The sequence below is a fragment of the Spea bombifrons genome, chromosome 2 (assembly GCF_027358695.1).
Source record: "Spea bombifrons isolate aSpeBom1 chromosome 2, aSpeBom1.2.pri, whole genome shotgun sequence".
NCBI classification, from domain to species: domain Eukaryota; kingdom Metazoa; phylum Chordata; class Amphibia; order Anura; family Pelobatidae; genus Spea; species Spea bombifrons.
Genome location: NC_071088.1, coordinates 58,644,275 through 58,666,353, shown reverse-complemented (window position 1 = coordinate 58,666,353; position 22,079 = coordinate 58,644,275). Strand labels below are relative to the sequence as shown.

Sequence of the window (22,079 nt, the reverse complement as noted above, 5' to 3'; positions counted from 1 at the left end):
CTTCCCCTCCCTCATTCATCGGTCCCAGAGTACTCAGAGAGCTGCTTGCTGGAATCTGGACTCAATAGAGATACAGAGAGGGAGGGAGGAGAAAGCAATAGAGGGAGGGAGAAAAAAAAAACCAAAATATTCCCTTGGAAAAAAATCTCACCTGTATACAGCTGGCTGAAGCCGTGACAGGCTTCCTGTACAGGTAAGAGGCTTGAGTCCTTTCAATCTTACTTTTTAAGATGTAGACACAGGGTTATTGCTGCAAAACTCTCCTGCATTCTTTCCTGCATCACATGGTCCAGCCCACTAAACAGCTTTCCTGAATCCTACTGATATAAGTAACCTTTTTATTAAAATAGATATTTTGGAATTTTCTTTTTTTTCACAAAACACAGGAAACATCACAACTTACTAAGTATAGTTACAGGGATTGGAAGTTTTATGCAACTCCAGCACTAGTGTTTTTGTGTCATATCTGAACTACAAGGGATAATTGAATTTGCTTATTTTGCAAAATTGTATATATGTGACTGCCAAGTTGTCTACAAGTACAGTAATGCTACTGACATGTTTTACGAAAAGCATTCCAGCTCAGGTAAAAAGTGCTGGGAGCTACCTCTGTTCTACTAAATAGAATCCTAATATCATTAGTTCTAATTACTTAAAGACAAGGATTGGCAACTTTAAGCGCTCAGTTACTATAACTCACATAATGCTCAGCCTCTAGAGACACTAACATTATTTCACTTATTTGATATTAGAGTCCAATCCACATCTTAGATAACCTCTTCAGTTGTTAGTTACCTCTGTAATCTGTTGTCCACAGTAGGTCACTGGGTAGGATGTAGAAAATACACACTAGTAGATATCCATCTTCTTATAGTCTCAATAATACTGGTTACTTTCACATTTCTACCTGTAAAATGAATATATTCTTGTCTTTGAATATGCAAGGGTTAAAGGCAGGGCAATAGTATCATCATTCGGCCATACTCTATTATTTAGGGGATCAGGGGAGAAAGGGAGCACTGGTAGTTATTCAACATATGGAGATGTAAAATACCTGGGAGGAGTCACAGGAAATAAAATCTTTAAAGGGGTAATGTCATGAAACTAGTTTCATAATATAGATGATGTTGCAAGAATACCTATTTTAGATGTATTATACACTTGTGTCTTTCCATGCTAACTATGTAATCTATTTCCTCTCTGCTACAAAAAGGTTTGGTATTTGACATTTTATGGATTTTAAAATTAACCATGCATCACTATAAGGATGCTGCTGTTACTTACATCACTGGTCAAATGATGATGCCTCTTCTGTGTCTGTGAGGGGGAAATATACAAACATTGTTCTGTAAGGAAAACAGTAGTCAAAATGTAAAAAGGTTTATGATATAAATAATCTAAAACATCCTTTAGGCGACAGTTTAATTGACATATTCCCATTATAATATTGCTGTAAAGTCATATTACTGTTAAGTCATGTTTTGTGCTAGGGTTATAGTTTTTTTATCATTATAATTAGACAACAATCCTCTACACAGCTTACATGTTAACCCGGGAAATATGTTTTGGTTTTTTTTCCTAGAACAAGTTAATCTATTCATAGATGCCTAGTTTAGGGTAAACCATGCGTCCTACAACATAATCTATCAGTAAAAACCAGAGGAAAAAAATGTGGTTTTATCCCATTTCCCCATTAATACAAAACTAAATGGTAAAAGTAACTTAAATTGAATCCTTTTCAAAAAAGACCCCCACATACACATGCAACCCATGATGGCCACAATACAACCGGGTAGGCACATACAGGAAGGAGTTAAATTCCAAAATCAGGCAAATAACACAAAGTCTAGATAGAAAATCCATATGCTCCCAAATATGCCAGCATCTCTGGCATACCACCTTTGAGGACTACAACTCCCTGCACTCATTAATATTCTGACAGCCACTGGAGATTAGGTCGACAACAGCTCATCAGTAAAAAAAAATTGATGCTGGTGTTTGTCTTTTATTTTACTCTTTTAACCCCTTCAGGATAAATCGACTGACATTTTAGCATCTGAAGACAGCAAGTTCAATCATACTTAAAGTGCCCCAGGGAGCTCCCTTAACAATGAATTACAATGTACTTTCATACACATTTCAATAGAAATTCACTGCCTTTGAAATTTTCAATGCATACATATGGGGGACTCAGTAGACCCTCCACTGCCCGAAACTCACTTAGCCAGCACTGGAGTTGATAGGTGGTAAGTATATCCAGACCTGGACTGGCAAGTGCCAAGTGGACCACTGGCCATTGGTTCACCATACTCACTCAATCTCCCTCAGGCAAAGATTAGATACGCATAAGAGGTGTTTCAACTCACAATATCTCAAGTACCAGGATTACCTGTTACGAGAATGTTATACTTCTTAAAATACATATGATTGATCCATACTTTTTAAAAATTTAACTTGACAAGACAAACATTCAGGTGGAGAAATAAATAATATATATTACTTTTGTTTGTTTTTATTCCTATCCAGGGACAAATCCCACAAGCAAGTATACAAAAAATAATTTGTGGCTTCAAAGGTAAGACATTGGCTGGGTCGAGTCATGGGCATAGTGAAAGTTCCTGCAGCTACTGCTGTCGAGGTAATTGGGAAGGCCCATGGCTTTTTACTACAAGTTGTCCATTTAAAGATTTGTATAAAGACTTTTATAAGTGTTTATTACAAGCCATCCACTAGACATTTGTTATTGCATCATTGTCTTACTTTTGTACAAATCTGACATCTTGCACTAATTTCCTCAATAAGCGCACACAGAAGGAATGGCGATTTTACTATTGGACATTATTCCATGTGTGAAATTAGTTCTTGTGTGCAGTAATATTATGACAATTAGCATATTATGTCATTATTATTACCAGCTTCAATGCGCCCGCCATGCCTAAAAATCTAAAACGAGTATCACCATAACTCAAGAGCGTGCTGGTCGAACACGAATATTAATTAAAACATGGCTTTAAGTAGAGATAAATGATCAGGAGGAGAGAACCAGACAGGGAGCCAGCACAAAGAAATACCACATAGAATCGGAGCAGTATTAGGTAATAAGCCAAGGCCTGCTGCATGTCACACAACAGTGTGTGGCTTCAAATGGAAAGTACTGTATTTGCTCGATTATAAGACGTTTTTTTCCAGAGGAAATCGTCTGAAAAATAACCCTCGTCCTATAATCAGACCTCAAATAGAGGTATGGCTACAAGACTAAGATCCACATCCCACCCTGGCAGCCAGTGGACGACTGCACGAGGCACGCAGACAATCTCCACTGCTACTCACACTCTGCTACCTGGTGGAAGTCCCGGGTAGTAGCAGAGGCTGTCTGACGTCCACTGGCTGCCCCACTAGACAGCAGGGACACTGGAGCACAGGGGGCAAATCTGGGGATGCATCAGTAAGTTTTGGGGGGCATATAGGGGGGTATAAGGCATAAGGGGGGCAGAGTGGTAAATATGGGTATAAGTCACATCAGGGAGGCAGAGAAGATTTCCGGCGCTCAGCATTACAAGCCGGCACCGACACCGAACAGGGAGACTCGCCGCAGGACTGCTGAAAGGTAAGTACAAGGGGGGGGAAGGGTAGATAATGGCGGGGAAAGGGTAGATAATGGGGGGGAGGAAGGGTAGATAATATGGGGGGGTAGATAATGGAGGGGGGCGGCAGGGACGGAGGGAGAGGAAGGGTAGATAAGGGGGGGGCAGCATTTTAAAATTCGCCCCAGGCGGCATTTTGCCTTGGGCCGGCCCTGGGGGTATAAGTCATATCAGGGAGGCAGAGTGGCAAATAGGGGTATAAGGCATATCAGGGGAGGCAGAGTGGCAAATAGGGGGTATAAGGCATATCTAGGGGGCAGAGTAGCAAGTCGTGGGGCAGATGTGTATAACTTTGCAGGTTGGCAAATAAGAAATGAAAACAAAAATGCATTGTTGCATTTCTTGTGAAATATGAAAACAAATGTTTACATGTGTATTAATATTTACTAATAAAACTTTTTCCTTATAGGGTAGTCTTATATTCAGGCGTTTTCTTTTTCCTAATTTAATATTCAAATTTTGGGGGGTCGTCCTATAATCGAGCAAATACGGTATATTGACTGCACAATTCAGGTCACTGTTTAATGTATCACCAGACAAAGAACAGATAGTTATTTTTGTTGTAGAATCACATTATAGTTATTTGAAAGGGGAAGGGGTCAGGCCATTGTGCAGTTTTCCAAACCTTTTTTTTTTTACCTTAAACAAGTTTCTTACAATATGATATTCATATTCAATACAAAAGAAATACATGCAACAAAACCTTAGAGAGGATGGTACTGAAAGTTTTGGGGGCACTTTACTGATCCTGGACCAATTTAAGGCAGTTATTGGTAAGAGAAGAAACAAAACCAGAATCATCTGATTGGAACATGTAATAGACAGAGATGCCAAAAGTGCGGAACTCTACAGCTGTGTATAAATATTCTGTCCAGCTGTTAGCTCAGTTGGGAGGAAGAAATGAAATGGGTGACGAGGGCCACTCCCAAGAGTTGAATTATTTTGCCAACCAATAAGTAATTTCAGCAATATAATACAACACTTTGAACCATGAGTATGTCATCTAAAAAACTAGTTTTTTTGTACTAAAACACTGGAATTTACAGTGTGTTGTAGGTATGTGGTTTAAAAAACCCTGTATTATCTGATGCTAGCCCAGATACTGTACAACACCGGGATGTCAAGTCATAACCAAATATCTAAAAGCAGCCAAGTAAAGAGTTCCACTAGTATCCAGTAAGAGATGTTAAAGGGACAGTTGGGTGAACACATTTCCTGCACGACATATAGCTAGGGTTGGGAAAAGGGGCAAATTCATATGCTTTTGCCAGGGGACACCATTGAAATTTATCATATGACATATGATGGCTGGAGCTACCTTTTAAGGGTAAACATTCAGTTTCACAGCAGCATTCAGTAAACGTAAAAAAACGCAAAAGTAAAGCCTAATGAAAGAACATTGTAAAAAATAAATAAAAAACCTCTTAATTGCAATATGTTCATCAATAAGGCATATGGCTCTCTAATGGCAATGATATGTATATACAGTACACACGGTGCATTAGAAATCTATTGGCTGCTCATTCACAGCCCGAGACTGGCCTAGGAATCATATTTACTGGGACAAGAGCCAATGCAGAGCACATTTTTGTTCCCACAAAGCTGCATGAAACTTAGACATTTAAATGAAAGTCTGTAACCAAGTAGCCATCAGATTAACACAGTACAAACAATCTTACATACACATATGGAGAAAACTATTGGGACACCTGACCATTACACCAACAGGGACTTTTATGACATTGCATTCTAAATACATAGACATTAATATGTAGTTAGTCCCCCCTTTGCAGCTATAACAGCTTCCATACTTCTGGGAAGGCTTGCCACAAGTTTCTGTGGGAATTTTTGCCAATTCATCAGGGTCTGGCTCTCAATCTACATTCCAGTTCATCCCAAAGGTGTTCGATGAGGTTGAGGTCAGGGCTCTGTGTGGGCCAGTCAAGTTCTTCCACACCAAACTCATCCAACCAAGTCTTTATGGGCTTTGCTTTGTGCACCTGGGCACAGTCATGATGGAAAAGAGAAATGCCTTCCCCAAAATGTCCCCACTAAGTTGTAAGCATAGCATTGTCCAGAATGTCTTGGCATGCTGTAGCAATAAGTTTTTCTTTCGCTGGAAGTAGGTGGCCTAACCCAACCCCTGAAAAACATCCCTGTACCATTTTCCTTACATCACCAAACTTTACAGTAGGCACGATGTAGTCAAGCAGGTAAAGTTCTCCTGGCATCTGCCAAACCCAGACTCACCCATCAGACTACAAAACAGAGAAGGGTGATTCGTCACTCCACAGAACACATTTCCACTGCTCTAGAATCTAGAGTCGGTGCTTTACACCATTCTATCCAAATCTAGGCATTGTACTTGGTGATGTGAGGCTTGCATGCAGCTGCTCCGCCATGGAAACCCCTTCCATGAAGCTCCCATCGCACAGGTTTTGTGCTGATATTAATGCCGTTGGAAGTTTGGAACTCTTCAGCTATGGAATCAGCAGAGCATTGCACTTGGTAACCCCACTCTGTGACTTTAAGTGGTCTTCCGCTTTGTGGCCGAGTTGCTGCTGTTCCTAAATGCTTCCACCTTCCAATAATACCACTTACAGTTAAACATGAAATCATGAATTTCATGAACTGACTTATTGCAAAGGCGGCATCTTATCACACACAGTTGAATTCACTGATGTCTTTAGAATGACCAATTTTCTTCACAAATGTTTGTAAATTCAGACTGCGTAGCTAGGTGCTCGATTTTATACACCTGTGGCAATGGGTCTGATTGAAACACCTCAATTTAATAATTGAGAGGTGTGTCCCAATATTTTTGTCCATATAGTGTATCACAGATGCAGAGATACTGATTCTTTCCTTGTACTGCTACACTGACTTACACATATACTTACAGATTCACTAAAGGGAGTTGATATGAGAGTTTGCAGGAGAGTTGTGTTTCAGCTCCTTGGCTTTACTATACACTGTACAGGGCCAGGCAAATGTTTCTACAGCAGAAGCTCATTAGGGATGGGCCTTTATAATGTATATGAGCTGAAGCACAACTCATCTGCAATCTTTTGTATAAATTCAACCTTTAGTGAATAGATTGAAATGTGTCTTCACCATTTAAATTATGCAGTGCAAGCTCAGCCATTCTTGATGGAGAAATGTGCATGCGTTGGTGCTTTATAATTTTTGGTGAAGTAAGGGAGTGGAAGGCTTCAACTCTCCTGCAAACACTCATGACCATTCTCCATTTGGTGAATAAACTCCAAAGGCATAATGTGCACATCTGCATACACATAAATGCTTAATAGGCACAAACACATGCATTCATACAAAGATATTACTACATAAATTCAATAAAAAATTACTACCATAAACAAAGACCCACCCCTACATGCAGAGTACCTATTTTTTTTTCTAAATGCAGCTTCCTGGCATAATTCAGAGTCTTGCCTTTAACAACGTTTACAATGTCCCAACACAACAATGCTGTGCAGTGGAGATAAGAAAATAAATCACACTGCATCAAATAGGGGGCATCATGTTCCCTGAGTGGCCCTATGCAGTCCTACCAACAAATTTGTAGAATACATAACTTTGATTTAATATTGAACTACAGAACACAATACATATCATAGTAGGTTAGCAACAGCAAGTTGTGCTCAGTATTTCACTAGGAGGTTTCAGTAATAGTGTGACATAATTAAGGAGAAAGAAGAAGGGATAGACCAGAAACGTTGTATGGTATACATATTTACCTTGATCCCTAGACTCATGGCTAAATGAATACATTCTGTCATCATTCTATTATTCATAGGCCTTGTTAGTAAAGGTGGTGCACATAGAAGGTAAATCAGGTGGTGCACATAGAAGGTAAATCAGTATCAACATTTCTTCTAGTACTGCATAAGTAATCTTTCTGCATAAACACAAAAATCCAGTTAATTCATTCAGTTTGGTATTTGTCACCTATAGTCAGATACGTTTTTAACTAAATCATATATTTTATGGTATGTTTTCTCAAGATTTCATATCTGCATAATAGGTTTTATTTATATGAAAAATGTTAAATATACCTTCTTCAAATGATACATGTAGAAACCAAGCTGTTTTGAACCTCAAGTCTAGTGCTGTTTTTGAGGTTTTTTTTTTTAATTTGTCCCCATATAAAAAAGTTATAAAATTGTCTAATACATCTTTTTGGGCTTTTTTTATTTCTTCCCACATACTTTGCTTCCAGCAGGTGACTATGAGATCCTGGATCATTCTACTATCCTTTATCCTAATTTTTGTCATCAAGGTGAATGGTCAGCGGCGTAAGCCACGACCTACAGTGGTACGTCCACCTAAGAGGCCAACACCACCTCCACCAGAACCAGTGGAGCCGACAGAGCTGCCCCCTCCACTTCCTCCTGGACCCCCATCTGTCTTTCCTGACTGCCCCCGTGAATGCTACTGTCCCGCTGACTTCCCATCCACCATTTATTGTGACAGTCGTAACCTGCGAAAGGTACCCATTCTCCCTTCCCGTGCTAGGTATGTTTACCTTCAAAATAATTTTATTGATGACTTGCAAGAGGAGGCCTTCAAAAATGCAACTGATCTGCAATGGATCAACTTGGACAATAACCGGGTTAAGAAAATTGAAAAGAAAATCCTTGAGAAAATGGGCAACCTGACTTACTTGTATTTGGACAAAAATCAACTGAAGGAGGTACCATCTTATTTACCTCCTAGACTAGAGCAGCTTCGCCTCAGTCGTAACCAAATATCTAAAATTCCTCCTGGAGTCTTTGGTAAAATGGATCACATGATCTTGCTGGACTTGCACCATAACAAGCTAAGTGATGGGGTATTTAATAAAAACACATTTAAGGGCCTGAAGAACCTTATCCAGCTGAATTTGGCTCACAATATTCTTCGGAAGATGCCTCCCACAGTTCCCGAGAGTGTGAATCAGCTATTCCTAGACAGAAATAACATACAAGACATTCCAGAAGACTACTTTAAGGAGCTTCCTAACTTAGTCTTCCTTAGGCTTAATTACAACCAATTATCAGAAAAAGGGATACCCAAAAACACCTTCAACATCTCTAGTCTTCTGGTACTTCAACTCTCCTACAACAAGCTGACCACAGTCCCACTCATCAACACCAAGCTAGAGCATCTTTACTTGAATGATAACATCATTGAAAGTGAGTTGCATGTGCAGCTCTTTGCACTGTGATTTTAACTGAATTGGTTTTCAGCAAGGTTCAGTAATGTTGCAAAGAGTAAATTGTAATGCCTGCAGTAATTTGTGCATTTTCTGAACCCCTGATTTTAGTGCTTTGTGACCAACTTTCAGATTTTTTAAACTGTGAAGGCAGTTCAATCCTTGAAAAATGTATAGTACCTTTACCTTGGATCAGGCCATTCCTAGACCAGCATATATATATATATCGTATTGGCTCGAATATAGGCCGCACCCGAATATATGCCACACCCATATATACATTTTAAAGAAAAAATATTTTTCTAAACACAAATTAGTGGCATGGTAAAATGGTATTTTATCTAATGAACACACGTATTTTAACATTTTTGGTATATATTATACAGTTTGTCAGCATATGTTATATATAACCCCAGATATGCCACTCTGCCCCTAATATGCTTTATAACCCCTGATACGCCACTCTGACCCCCCAGATCTGCTGTATGCTTCCTAGAAATGCCCACCTGCCCCCGAGATATGCTTTATGCCCCCCTAGAAGTGCCACTCTGCCCCCCCGATATGCCACTCTGCTTCCTAGAAGTGCCCCCCCGACTTACCAATTCACCCCCAGACTCCCTGGTGTCCAGCAGTGCCGGTCGGTGGACGTCTGTGCAATACGCGTAGACACCGCTGCCGGCACTTCCCCCAGGGCTCTTATGGTGGAGCACCGTAAGGTTATCTCACACCGGAGCTTCTATGGTGGAGCACCGGCGGAAGTGCCGGCAGTGGAGGTTGTCTACGCTCATAAGTTCACGGCTGCCGGAGAGGAGTATCCAGGTCCCCTGCAGAGCTGTGGGGGATCTGGATCCTACCACTGCTGCGTACCCGCAGCAGGGATAAATGAAAAAGAAAAAAAAAACCACCAGCTACAAACTGCGCTAAACCCCGAATATAGGCCACACTTTAAAGACCTAAAGTGAGGGGGGTGCGGCCTATATTCAGGCAAATACGGTATTTTTCCCCAAACTACTTTTTCATTTTTATTTATCTATGATCATCGTGTCTATTCATGAAAGCATTATATCGCTAAATATTTATTAGAATGCATTCAATTTTTGTCTTAGTTCAGGACATGTGTATATTTAGACTTATCTTTTAGCTCATTCTGCAAATTCAGAATGTTTTATTGGCAGCAAACACCAGCCTTGTTTCAAATTAAAAGATGCAGGGAAAGGGAGTGAAGAAAGGTTTATAGAAACAAAATAATGACTTAGGGAAATGGGAGTTTTGTACGTAACCCTGGGAGAAATGCCAAGCTAGAAATCATTTTGTGATTAAAGAAAAACAGCAAAATATGTGCCTTAGTAGTAATTAATGATCATGGGGAATTTCTTCTGCATCTCATTATCGAAACAGGTTGTCTTTTACTGTTTGTTGTCTCTTTGTGCTCATTTGTGGTTGGTGTTTGCATGAATATGTTTGCCCTCAAGCGTTATCTATATCTTATGCTAGTGTGTATATAGCGGATGATTGCCTGCCTCAGAGCAGTCCAGTTAACCTTTTACCCCTCACTGCTTGGTTACTCAACAGAGGGGTTCTTCTTGGCCTTCATCCATAAATCCCTTCATCCCCCCATTTCCTTTAAAAATTGTTATTTTTTATCTTCTGTAGTTCTGTATGAAACATACGAGAGTATATACACTTTTTTCAGGAGATAGTGTGCATGATGTACAAAATATTCAAGGGTGCCAATAAAGTTGACCATAGCTGTCAATGAGGTCCCTTTCAATCTTCCCACTGGTTCCCATGTATTTAGGGCAACCTGTATTGCCCTCATACATTTTTCAAAAGACTTGATATGCTCTGTGGCACTTTTGCACAGTTTGTGCATTTTCATGTCAAATCTGGAGTTCTGGAAGGATACCTAGTCACCTCCCCCGGGTTAGCCCCCCATATTAAAAATTTTAACAAAAGATCATTCCCATTTGTTCGATCTTTGTTAGATCAGGTTAGATCAACTGTTTTTTTTTCCGTTAGATCTACTCTAATATATGCAATATTGACAATCTTTTTTCATTAGAGGGGGGCCATCCCGTATGTGTTCCCATCCCCCGCATACAAAATAAGATTGTGAATACCGCCTCCTGCGTGATAGAGCTAACAAAAAAACACTTGATCTTACCGGATCTAATGAATATCTACCAAAATCAATAAAAAATGTCAACATTTCAGTTGAGGGGGGGGGATAATATGCATTGTCTCATTAATTAGACTAGATCTAACAAATATTTTGACTTATCAAACCTGATCTAACACAGAGCTATCATAATCAATAAGTTTGTTGACATTTTTGTTGAGGGGGGCTGGCTAATCTTATTAACAAAAGATTGTTAATATTGCATATTTTAGAAAAAAACGAACAATGGAATGATCTTTTGTTAAAATTCTTAATATGGGGAGTCTAACCCGAGGGAGATTACCTAGTCTTCCCTTGTACTTAAATAAAAACTAAAAACACACACGCACACACAAAGACGTATATCTTTACACAACAGAGATCTCACTATCTAGCTTATTGACAAATGGTCCACAGATTGACCCATCTGCCTAGGCCATAATGCCCAACTGCCAGTGAGCACGTGTCATTGAAATGCAGTGATCAAATAGAAAAAAATCCCTTTATTTATACAGTTTATGATTTACTAATGTTTACTATTTATGATTACTAATGTTAAGAACACTTTGTGCATATTCTCTGTCTCTTCCTGCCAATCAGGGAATACGGATTGGCAGTAAGGGCAATTCTTGTCAATGCGTATGCCGTATACCATATTATTTGTAGAACACATAACTGATGAGGATTGGCTCTAACTGGTCTGCCCAGTGCCTTTAAAGCAGACAACAGCCATCCTATTGACAAATGCGGCTGGAAAGAGCACTATCATAACTTGTAATGGAGAACACAATATTACTTTCCAATGTACTGCTACAAAAAATTTTGTTTACATGTTATGAAGAGCTTAACCCCTTAATGACAAGACTGTTTCTTACTCGTAGTATATTTTGGCACAATGGGTCTTTTAACATTTTTCAGTGTTGCTGTTTAGCTGTAATTTTCTTCTTTCTCATTCTGTGCACCCACACATATTATATATTGGTTTTTTTCAGGACAAACAGGGCTTTCTTTAGATACCATTATGTTTATCATGTCATCTAATTTATTAAAAAAAAAGATAAAATATGGTGATTTTTTGTTAAAAAATTAAATTTTCTCACTTTTTAAAAAAAAATCTTTTAGTCATTTGCAAAAACTAATGAAAAACCCTGCTAACTAGATTCTACTATTTGTCCTGAGTTTAGAAATACCCAATGTTTTTTATGTTTTTGTGCTTTTTCTGCACGTTATGTGGCAATAAGTACGAGTAGCATTTTGCTATTTCAAAACCATTCTGCCCCATGTGCCATTTCGGGTATCTTTGAAGCCGGCCAATACAATTCACCCCATCAAACCATATATTTTTTAAAACTAGACACCCCAAGGTATTTCAAATGCTGCGATTTTAACTATTTCCATGCACTAGTTCTACCATCAGCCTTTGTTAAACTTTATGGTAGTAAAAGATCTTTGTATTTTTTTCATACACGTTCTACTCCAGGTAGAAATTTACGGCTCCTGGTATATGTCGCTGCCAAACAACACCCCAATATGTGGTTTGTTAGGTTGTTCGGGAACTAAAGGGCCCTTTTTGAGAGGTGTGCATTTTTCAAATTGGAATTTTGACAAAAAGTTTGCCCATATATCCTATTTCGGGTATCTTTGAAGCCGGCCAATACAATTTACCCCATCAAACCAAATATTTTCGAAAACTAGACAAAATCTAGAGGGAGTTAAAAGGTAAAAGTGCCACTGTTAAGGATGGACCCACCACGCTAGTATTAGTTTTGTCCAAGGGGAGGAGAGGGACTAGGAAAGTTGAGCTAAAGTTAGATGGGAGAAAGGTAGTTAAAGTCCGTAGACATCTTTAAAAAAATGTGTCTTGAGCGATTTTTTGAAGGGCCGAAGTCAGGGGAAAAGACAGATAGGCCAAGGAAAGCATTCCAGAGGATAGGCGCAGCCCTTGAGAAATCTTGCAAGTGAATTAGAACTAAAAATCACAGCATCGGATGAGCAGAGAGACTGGGTAGGAGTGTACTTGGAAATGAGTGAGGAGATATAAGTAGAGGGACCACTATGAAGAGCTTTGAAAGTAAGGGTCAGGATGTTGACATTAATCCTGATGCACCAATGCAGCCAGTAAAGAGACTGACAGAGGGGAGAGGTAAAACGATGGGTGAGGAAGATAAATCTGGCAGCTGCATTCATGGTGAATTGAGGGAGATCAGCTAAGACATGGTTACAATAATCAAGGATAGAGATAATGAGGGCATGAACAAGAGCCTTAGTGGCATTTTGTGTTGGGAAGTGATAAATGTGGGTTATGATTTTAAGTTAAGATGACACTTTTGTAAGGCAGACTGTTAGTTCGTCCGAGCAGGGCCCTCCTTACCATTTATTGCTGTAAGTGACATTTTTTTTATGTACTGTACTATGTAAATTGTTCTGTTTATCCTTTGTACAATGCTATGGAATATAAATATGTCAATAAATAAAAACAATAATAAAATATAAATTAATCGCCGCTCTGTCAAAAATAATATCGTCTAGTTTTCCTAGATTAATTAACCCCTTTATAACAATGACTTGGTTATAAACATGTCTGCGGTGCCCTTGTTTATCTGTAATTGTCTTCTTTTTCATTTATTGTATCCACACAAGTTATATATTGTTTCAGGATACGAAGGGCTTTCTTTAGATACCATTATTTTGATTATAACATTTAATTTACTATTAAAAAAATATATAAAATATGGTGAAACATTTTAAAATATTTTACTAATCTACAAAAGCTAATTAAAAAAACTGTAAAATAGATTCCACTATTTGTCCGGAAGTTATAGGGCAATAAGTACAAGTAGCAGATTGCTATTTCAAAACCTTTTTTCAAAACTGGTCATTCTGCCCCCATGTTCTATTTGGGACATCTTTGAAGCCAGTTAATTCAATCATCCCATCAAACCATATATTTTTGAAAACTAGATACCCCTGGGTATTTTAAATGCTGGTATTCCAACTCTTTCCATGCACACATATCACCACAAGCCTTTTTAAAAGTTTGCAGTAGTATTTTTTGTGTGTGTTTTTTTTCTCACACACATTCTATTTTATGTATGAATTTACAGCTCCTGGTACACATCACAGTCAAACAACCACTCAACTTTTCAGCAACATCTCCTGAGTACAGTGATACCACCAGTGCATATGTTTGCCTGGTTGTTTGGGCCACGTTTGAGAGGGGAACATTTCTCAATGTTGAACTTTGACACTTTTATGACCCTGTGACCATGCCCTATATGGCACAACTGTGACCATGTTCTATATGGGACACCCTAATTTTACTACCAGCCTGTGTAAAATTTTGTGGTAGTTATTTTATTTTACGTACATTCAAGTATGAATTTACTGCTCCTGATATATGTACAGTGCTACCCATGCGTCAGTTTGTTTGGAGGCTTAAAGGTGACATTTGAGGTATAGATAGAGGCACTTCAGCAACACTGGCTGAGTTTAGGAGCATGGGGCCCCTACATTTTTGGTGTTGCTGGATGCCTAGATGTCGAGGCATTGCAGCAACACCAGGTGAGTGAAGAAAGGAATAATTTATGCATTTCCGTGGCATGCTTGGGACGTCAATTGTCGTCAAGGTGTTAAAGAGATAGTCCACATGCACTTTTACATTAATTAACAAGTATAGACTACAGAAGAACAGTAAAGAAACAGAAACAGTACCATGTTGTAAGTGAAACAGAGGTTAAGTAGACTTGCAGTAAATGGGAGAGTGCCAACCCCAGTTACTTCCACTTGGCTATATAGTGTTGTAAACACCAGGATGTTTTTTCTTAATGTTTGACAAATTGTGCTGTTATACATACTGAAAACCCATTATCTAAAAATGTATTAAGATACATGAATATGATATATTTGAATATATTCTGATTTGTCAGATAATATATTTTTCATTTCCTAATCATTCTCTTTTACCTCTACAGAGATTAACGGCACAGAGATCTGCCCATTGCCAATTACACCATACGATTTCCTGTCTTCCGATTTGTCCTCTGTGCCCCGACTGCGGTACCTGAGATTAGATGGGAATCAACTGAAGCCTCCTATCCCACTTGATGTTATCATGTGCTTCCGACTGCTGCAGTCTGTGGTCATCTGAGAAAACCACACAAACCTAACCGAATACACAACCCTACAATAACACACCAAATATCTGTCTCTATTCAATATTATACACTGTTATACTAATACACACAATACGCAGACTGATGCTCGCAACAAAATGCACAAGGACAACGTATTCTAATATTATAGTCACTTTACCAAGCTAACACAGCATACACCTAATGTGAACATACCTGGCTCTAATAAAACATGCATGATATGTATGTGCTTAAAAGCAACACAGGCCAATAATATGAATTTTTAAATGCTTCTTGCATTAGGGTTATCTGGTGGGACAAGTTTAAATAGGGATTTTGTATAAGCAGGAGAATAAAAAGGGTATTTTTTCCCTGTGACGAATGGGACTACTGGTCCTGGTTTAAATGAATCCCTGCATCTTCTGTTGCCCAGTCACTACTCAAAGGGACATCATCTTGAGGATACATTTGTTTAAATACAAGTGTAAAACCTCACCAGGTCTCGCTGATCGATGGCCCTCGAAGTACCCTGGCATGTGCCACACAACACCGGTTACAAATATTAGTAATAAAACCAACCAGGCCTATAGTAGTCCACAGTGATGCACTATTCTACAGCAAACCTACATTTTAATGCAGCAAGCATTTGAAAACAATGTGGGTGCATAATTTATACCCAAAACTAAACTATGTTTATATATTTGAATGACTTTTCACATTTTTATACACCCTTGCTATAATGTATTAATACAATTCTAGCACATAATTTGACTTTACACCTTTATTATACATTTAGCTCTATTCTATCTGTAGTATTTACATGGTCATTTTTTTTGCAATTATTACATTGTTTTGCAACGTGTTGCACACTGATCTGCAACAAAATGATTAAACATCCATTACATGCTTATTCACAATGCCAACATCACATAATGAAGACTATAGGAGATTGCGGTACAGCTCTTACAAGTTCACGTTTTATATGAGAACTGGTCCTGTCATTTTTATTTATCACAAGCTTTTTGCCACTTTAGCTGTTTTCTCCTTATCCTCCAACTATTTTCTCATTCTCCCATTCTTACACATAATGTTGCTTGATTATCTTCCTAAAATAAATTACTTTATTGTGACAACTTTTTCTTGGCTTCTTGTTTCTTTGGCACTGCAAAACTGAAGAAAAGCGGTTGATTTTTTTCATGGAAAATAGCAGATCTCTGTAAACAAAGCTGGATAATTGCTAAAGGCAAATAAATAACTACTCTATTAAACCAGGAAACAAAATAGCGAGTTTGACGCTTTATTGTATATTGTAGCTAACCTGTGAGACTGTCCATTGGTTTTCTGTTTTATTTATTTAAAAATCTTTTAGTGGGTCTGTATAAATCTTGGTTTTAAAATTTTGGAGAGGTCACTGGTTTTAAATTTAGTATTGCCATCTAGACACCAACTAGAGGTGATCGGATGCCACCTCCTGGCAAATGATGGTATTTAAGGAGCTGATCTTTGATCCAAGTATGACATTTTTGTCTAGGTCTTTGCTGTCCACAGTTTCATGAGATAAGCTGCAAATCTTGGGCTGGGAGAGCAATAGGCTTTCTGATATTGGAATGACCACTGATTTTTGTTTTAGGTGAAAACTCTAAGGGCAGTTTGTGACATTTAAAGAAATAGTTTTACTTTGGATGCACTTTGCCAAAAATCTCGATACAAAATCTCTAACACTATGATGAAATTAATCCGATTTTACAACTAATCTCCCTTAAATCAATTAACTAAATTTCTCCATTTAATGAAATCTCGTAGGTAAATTCAAAGAGCAACCTTAAGAACACAGAGTATAAGTATAACTCTAATAAATTACTTTTTAAAAAATTGTGTTTTATTATCAATCTCTCATATAAGACAGCTTCCAGATCACCATCAAACATCGGCAATAAAGTAGTTACATAATCTCATCTTTAGGATAGATACACTGCACACGTTATATATGAATTGCATAATTGTATACATGTTTGTTCGTAAATTAGGTAGAACTTGGTATGCTTTAGTTCACATCTGGAAAACCTCAGAGGTTGGAGCCTTATGTGTGTATACAGTGCCCCCTCATCAAATACACATACTCTTCCCTATATATTTGCAGGCCAATTTGAGCAGTATACTTGGATGACTTTATACTCTGCACCAGTGGTGGAACTACCGGGGTCGCGACTGCGACCGGGCCCCGGCGGCAGGGGGGCCCAAGCCAAGGGGCCGCCCGAAATCGGGCAGGGGTGTCCAACATGCGGCCCGCGGGCCGAGACCTCGAGGTGCGGCCCGCGTAAGATCGGCAGCCAGGGCAACCGATCTTACGCGAGCCGCACTTCAAGCCCTGCTACTTACTTGTGGGAGGGTCTTCTGGACTTTACAGAGGAAGCGGAGTTCACGTGACATCCTACTTCCTCTGTGCTTTAGCAGAGAAGGCAGAGGGAGGCCGCGCCCCCTGCTGAAGTCTGTGAGCTGCATCAAGGAGCTGCAGTGCAGGTAAGGGGGTGGGGAGGGTGTTTGAATGAGTGTGTGTGATTGAGGGAATGAATCTGTGAATGAATGATTATATGAATAAATGAGTGTGTGTGTGTGATAGCATGGATGTGTAAGTGCTGGAACCTAGGCATGATGGGACTGTGATCGCTGTTAGCAATCACACTCCTATCATGCCAAGTCAGCCAGTACATGCTGAAACCGGCCAGCTGCCCCCCTTGTGTAGTGATGCTGCCAGCAGTATGGGGTCTGCACTTACAGCCACCCTGTACCAGCATGTACTGGCTGACTTGGCATGATAGGAGTGTGATTGCTAACAGCAATCACAGTCCCATAATGCCTAGGTTCCAGCATTTACTGGATGGATGTGTAAGTGCTGGAACCTAGGCATGATGGGACTGTGATTTCTGTTAGCAATCACACTCCTATCATGCCAAGTCAGCCAGTACATGCTGAAACCTGGCTAGCTGCCCCCCTTGTGTATTGAGGCTGCCAGCAGTATGGGGTCTGCACATCACTTACAGCCACCCTGTACCAGTGTGTATTGGCTGACTTGGCATGATAGGAGTGTGATTGTTAACAGCAATCACAGTCCCATCATGCCTAGGTTCCAGCATTTACTGGATGGATGTGTAAGTGCTGGAACCTAGGCATGATGGGACTGTGACTACTGTTAGCAATCACACTCCTATCATGCCAAGTCAGCCAGTACATGCTGAAACCTAGATAGCTGTCCCCCTTGTGTAGTGATGCTGCCAGCAGTATGGGGTCTGCACATCACTTACAGCCACCCTGTACCAGCATGTACTGGCTGACTTGGCATGATAGGAGTGTGATTGCTAACAGCAATCACAGCGAGCACAGTCCCATCATGCCTAGGTACCAGCATTTACTGGTTGCCTGGGTATGATAGGAGTGTGATTGCTGTTAGAAATCACACTCCTATCATGCCAAGTCATATTGCTAATTTTGTCCAATTGTGTGTTACCTACTTTTATTAAAAATGTGAGTTTTTATTATTATTTTTAAAGGTGGGGGTCATTTTCGGTTTTGGCTAAGTGAACCCTGAATGTTTTGGTCCAGAATTTTCATTTTAGTTCATCCCTAGAATAAATCTAGGGAATCCTGAATTTGTAGTCGCAAAACTTTCTAGGCCCAGAAATCAGTGAGAGGAAGAGTAAAGGTTTTGTGTCATTTTACTTTATTTTAATCTGCATATTTTATTAAAGGCCATATTTTTTGTCACAGTGAAAAATGAGTGCGGCCCGCGCACGTATACAATTCTGATGAAGTGGCCCACTGCAGAAAAAACTTGGGCACCCCTGGATTATGCCCTTTGTATATACGCCCCTTTTTCTTTGATTTTTTTACAGATATGATTCAATATGTAAATTGAATTTGTTGAATTTGTTGAAAAAAAATTGTTGGGTAAAAATCATGTTTTTTGGGGGGGTGAGGGGGTGGGGGGGCCCTTAACAGATTCTCGCACCCGGGCCCTGAGGCGTCTAGTTACGCCCCTGCTCTGCACTGAGAGATTTTCTTTTGGAGGGGGGTCCCTACACTCCCCCTGTGCCTTGTACTTGTGCTACAGTTTACCCTCTCCCCCCAAAAAGGAAGAACAGAGGTGTCTTTCTCTGCATATGCTGGAGGGGTAAGGATAATAAGAAAAAGAGAAAGTGTAGGTATAGGACAGGAGGTCATAGGGAATGTGTAACACCTAAGGAAGATTTTAATTTGTTGTATGAAACATGAAACATTCACAATATGCACGGGCAGCCATTGCTCATCATCTAAAGTGAACAATGAGAAAAGGATAGGGTAGAAAAGGAAAGGGTAGAAAAGGAAAGAGAAAAGGAAAGAGAAAAGGAAAGCGACAGAAAGAGGGAGGGACCTACTTTGGAGTCTCGTAATTAGAATTTAGAGCAATCTGTGATAAAGAAAAGTGATTAAGGTGGCAAACACAATTGGGTACTTTCCAATGACTCAAAATCTAACAAAAATGTGAATAGCTAATGTGTTGTGCAAAAAAGAAAAACAAAAATATTATGAAAAAAAATCGCTATGAGTTTCTCACTGTCTGGTGGTATATATGATGTGCATATGCAAAAGATAAAAACATGTGTAAATATCAACTTAAATTGTGATCACCATTCCCCTCTGGGAGTGTTGCATAAATTCAAGATATTCCCTAGTTTACCTGGGCTTCCCTCCCAGGTATAAAGCCCACCTGGGAGCAGATGTCCTCAGCTATATCATCCATTTCGTCTCTTCGGTCTATCAAAAATTTTGTGCGCATATATAATTATCTGATTTACAGTAATTTGAATTCTTAGAGGAAACAAAACAAAACGGTCATTAACAGGAGATGGGGTAATTGCTTATTAATGACACCAGAAGCTTTTTCCTCTCATGCAACAACCCTCTCCAAAAATGTTGGTTCAAGCGGATTCACCCTTGATGAATGGCTGTGGCTGCTGACCACAATACTCCTTCTAATGCTCTAGCTAGCTCACAAAATTGTGTACAGCAGCTGCAAGATACCACTGCCACAGATTAACAGGCACAATATTATCATGCCACACACTGACTTGCCATATGTGCATGTTAAAAAAAAAAGGTAACAAGTGTTTGCTTGCCAAATATATTTTAAGCCATTTAGCAGAAGAGTCGTTTACGTTAGTAAAGTGTTAGCTGCGTACGCATAGCCAAATAATGATTAGGATTACATAGCCACCAAATGGTTAAAGGTAAGGCACATATTTATTAAATACAATTTAACAAGCAAACATAATCCAGCCACATAGGGAAGGGACTCAATTCTATGCCTAGAGTTTTCCTAAAACATCATACTATCTTAGTTTATAAACCTCCCACCTTTTCATCATCCAAAATAATACCATCATTTTGATCATATCCTAAAAGTTACTATAAAAAAAAGTATAAAATACAGTGAATAATTGAGGGAAAAAAGCACTTTTACTTGAAAAATATTTTACTCATCTACAAAAGCTAATGAAAAAAGCCTACTAAATAGATTCTTATATTTGTCCTGAGTTTAGAAATACCCAATGTTTTTCTGGGTTTTATGGCATTAGGTACAAGTAAAACCTGCCCCCCAGTTATGCACATCTGCCCCCAGGCTTGCCACTCTGCCCCAGAAACGCCTTATACCCCCTAAATGCCACTGTGCCCCATGATATGCCTTTCCGAAAGAGAAGACTCAGTTGATTAATCCATCCTAGTCCTGCTTAGTAATAATAATTTTCACAACATCTTCATATTATAGACATTGTCTCTAAGTAATTACTTAGTATTAATGGGTAAATACAAGCCCATAGTCCCCTTTGTTTGATACAGTGCCATAGGTTATGATGATGACTGGCTTGAAATCAGACTGATTTACTATCTAACATATTTTTATGTACTGTAAGTTTAGGTACACTGGGTAAAATCATATGCTTGCCAGCATTAATAAAGGTACTTGTGAGCTATTTTAAAATGTAAAGCTAATATTTCTAGATTGTAATCCATTCTATATCTTGAGTAGACAGTGGGTATCACCACCAAAGCTAGTGATGTGGATGCTCATCTCTGTAAACAGATGACTGAGCGAGAAAATAAGAGTGTTTTCCAATAAAGAGAGTAAACTTGTGGATAATTATCATTTTTGCATCACAGACCATCTGGATATTGATGGAATAACAATTCTTATGGTTAACTCATGCTACAAGGAACAATTCTGATAAGCCTGAAATCCACCCCTCCTAAAAAAGTTTACCTGTAACCCACTCCTGCTAGGAAATGCGAAGCGGATCTGTCTCTGGCTGTTCCTTACCATTGCGGAGAGTACCTCAGCGGTTCCCTTGATTGGTAGAAGCCATAATATGGTACATAATTACCGCAGCCCACTGAGGTCACTATTGCTGTAAGACTGTAGATCTTTTACATAGTTCCTAGTATAGTTGAAGGACTAGTGCATATCTTAACCTGTAGAGGTCTACCAGTTTACCCTCTGCCATGATGATGAGAGGTAAATGGGTCCTACACGTGTGTGGTCTTGCCTTTCACACAAGGTTTGCAACTTGTATCCCAGGCCCAGCTGACAACTGTAGATATTGGACAGTAGATACATCACAACAGGTGGTTAGGCAGCTGCATTTCTGTTTGTTCCAGACTGAGGTATTACCCATCCCAAAGCCTGCACCCTACAAATAAAATGATAATTAACATGTATTTCCTTAAAATATCAATTGCTTTTCATAAAACATTAGATTTTGTTTAACACCCTTTTGTAAGCTAGATTACCTGTAGAGTCAGGATCCACATATCCACTGCCTTTCTCTTTCCCATCACCTTAATTCTATGCCTAAACTTTTAGTAAAAATACTAGTTTTTCAACTTTCCATCTTTGCAACATC

General features: G+C 39.2%; 1 protein-coding gene across 2 annotated transcripts; it reads left to right on the top strand.

Annotated features, from left to right (window-relative positions):
* The first annotated feature begins 2 nt into the window (after positions 1-2).
* PRELP (proline and arginine rich end leucine rich repeat protein) lies at positions 3-15,558 on the top strand. Of its 2 annotated transcripts, none has more exons than XM_053454399.1 (4): positions 3-193; positions 2,527-2,575; positions 7,885-8,836; positions 14,986-15,558. In XM_053454399.1, exons 3-4 carry the CDS (start codon positions 7,891-7,893, stop codon positions 15,159-15,161), a joined length of 1,122 nt encoding a protein of 373 aa, XP_053310374.1. In that variant the 5' UTR covers positions 3-193; positions 2,527-2,575; positions 7,885-7,890; the 3' UTR covers positions 15,162-15,558. The 2 variants fall into 2 exon arrangements, with proteins under 2 accessions (XP_053310374.1, XP_053310375.1); XM_053454400.1 differs by having other exon boundaries at positions 7,882-8,836.
* Positions 15,559-22,079: the final 6,521 nt, after the last annotated feature.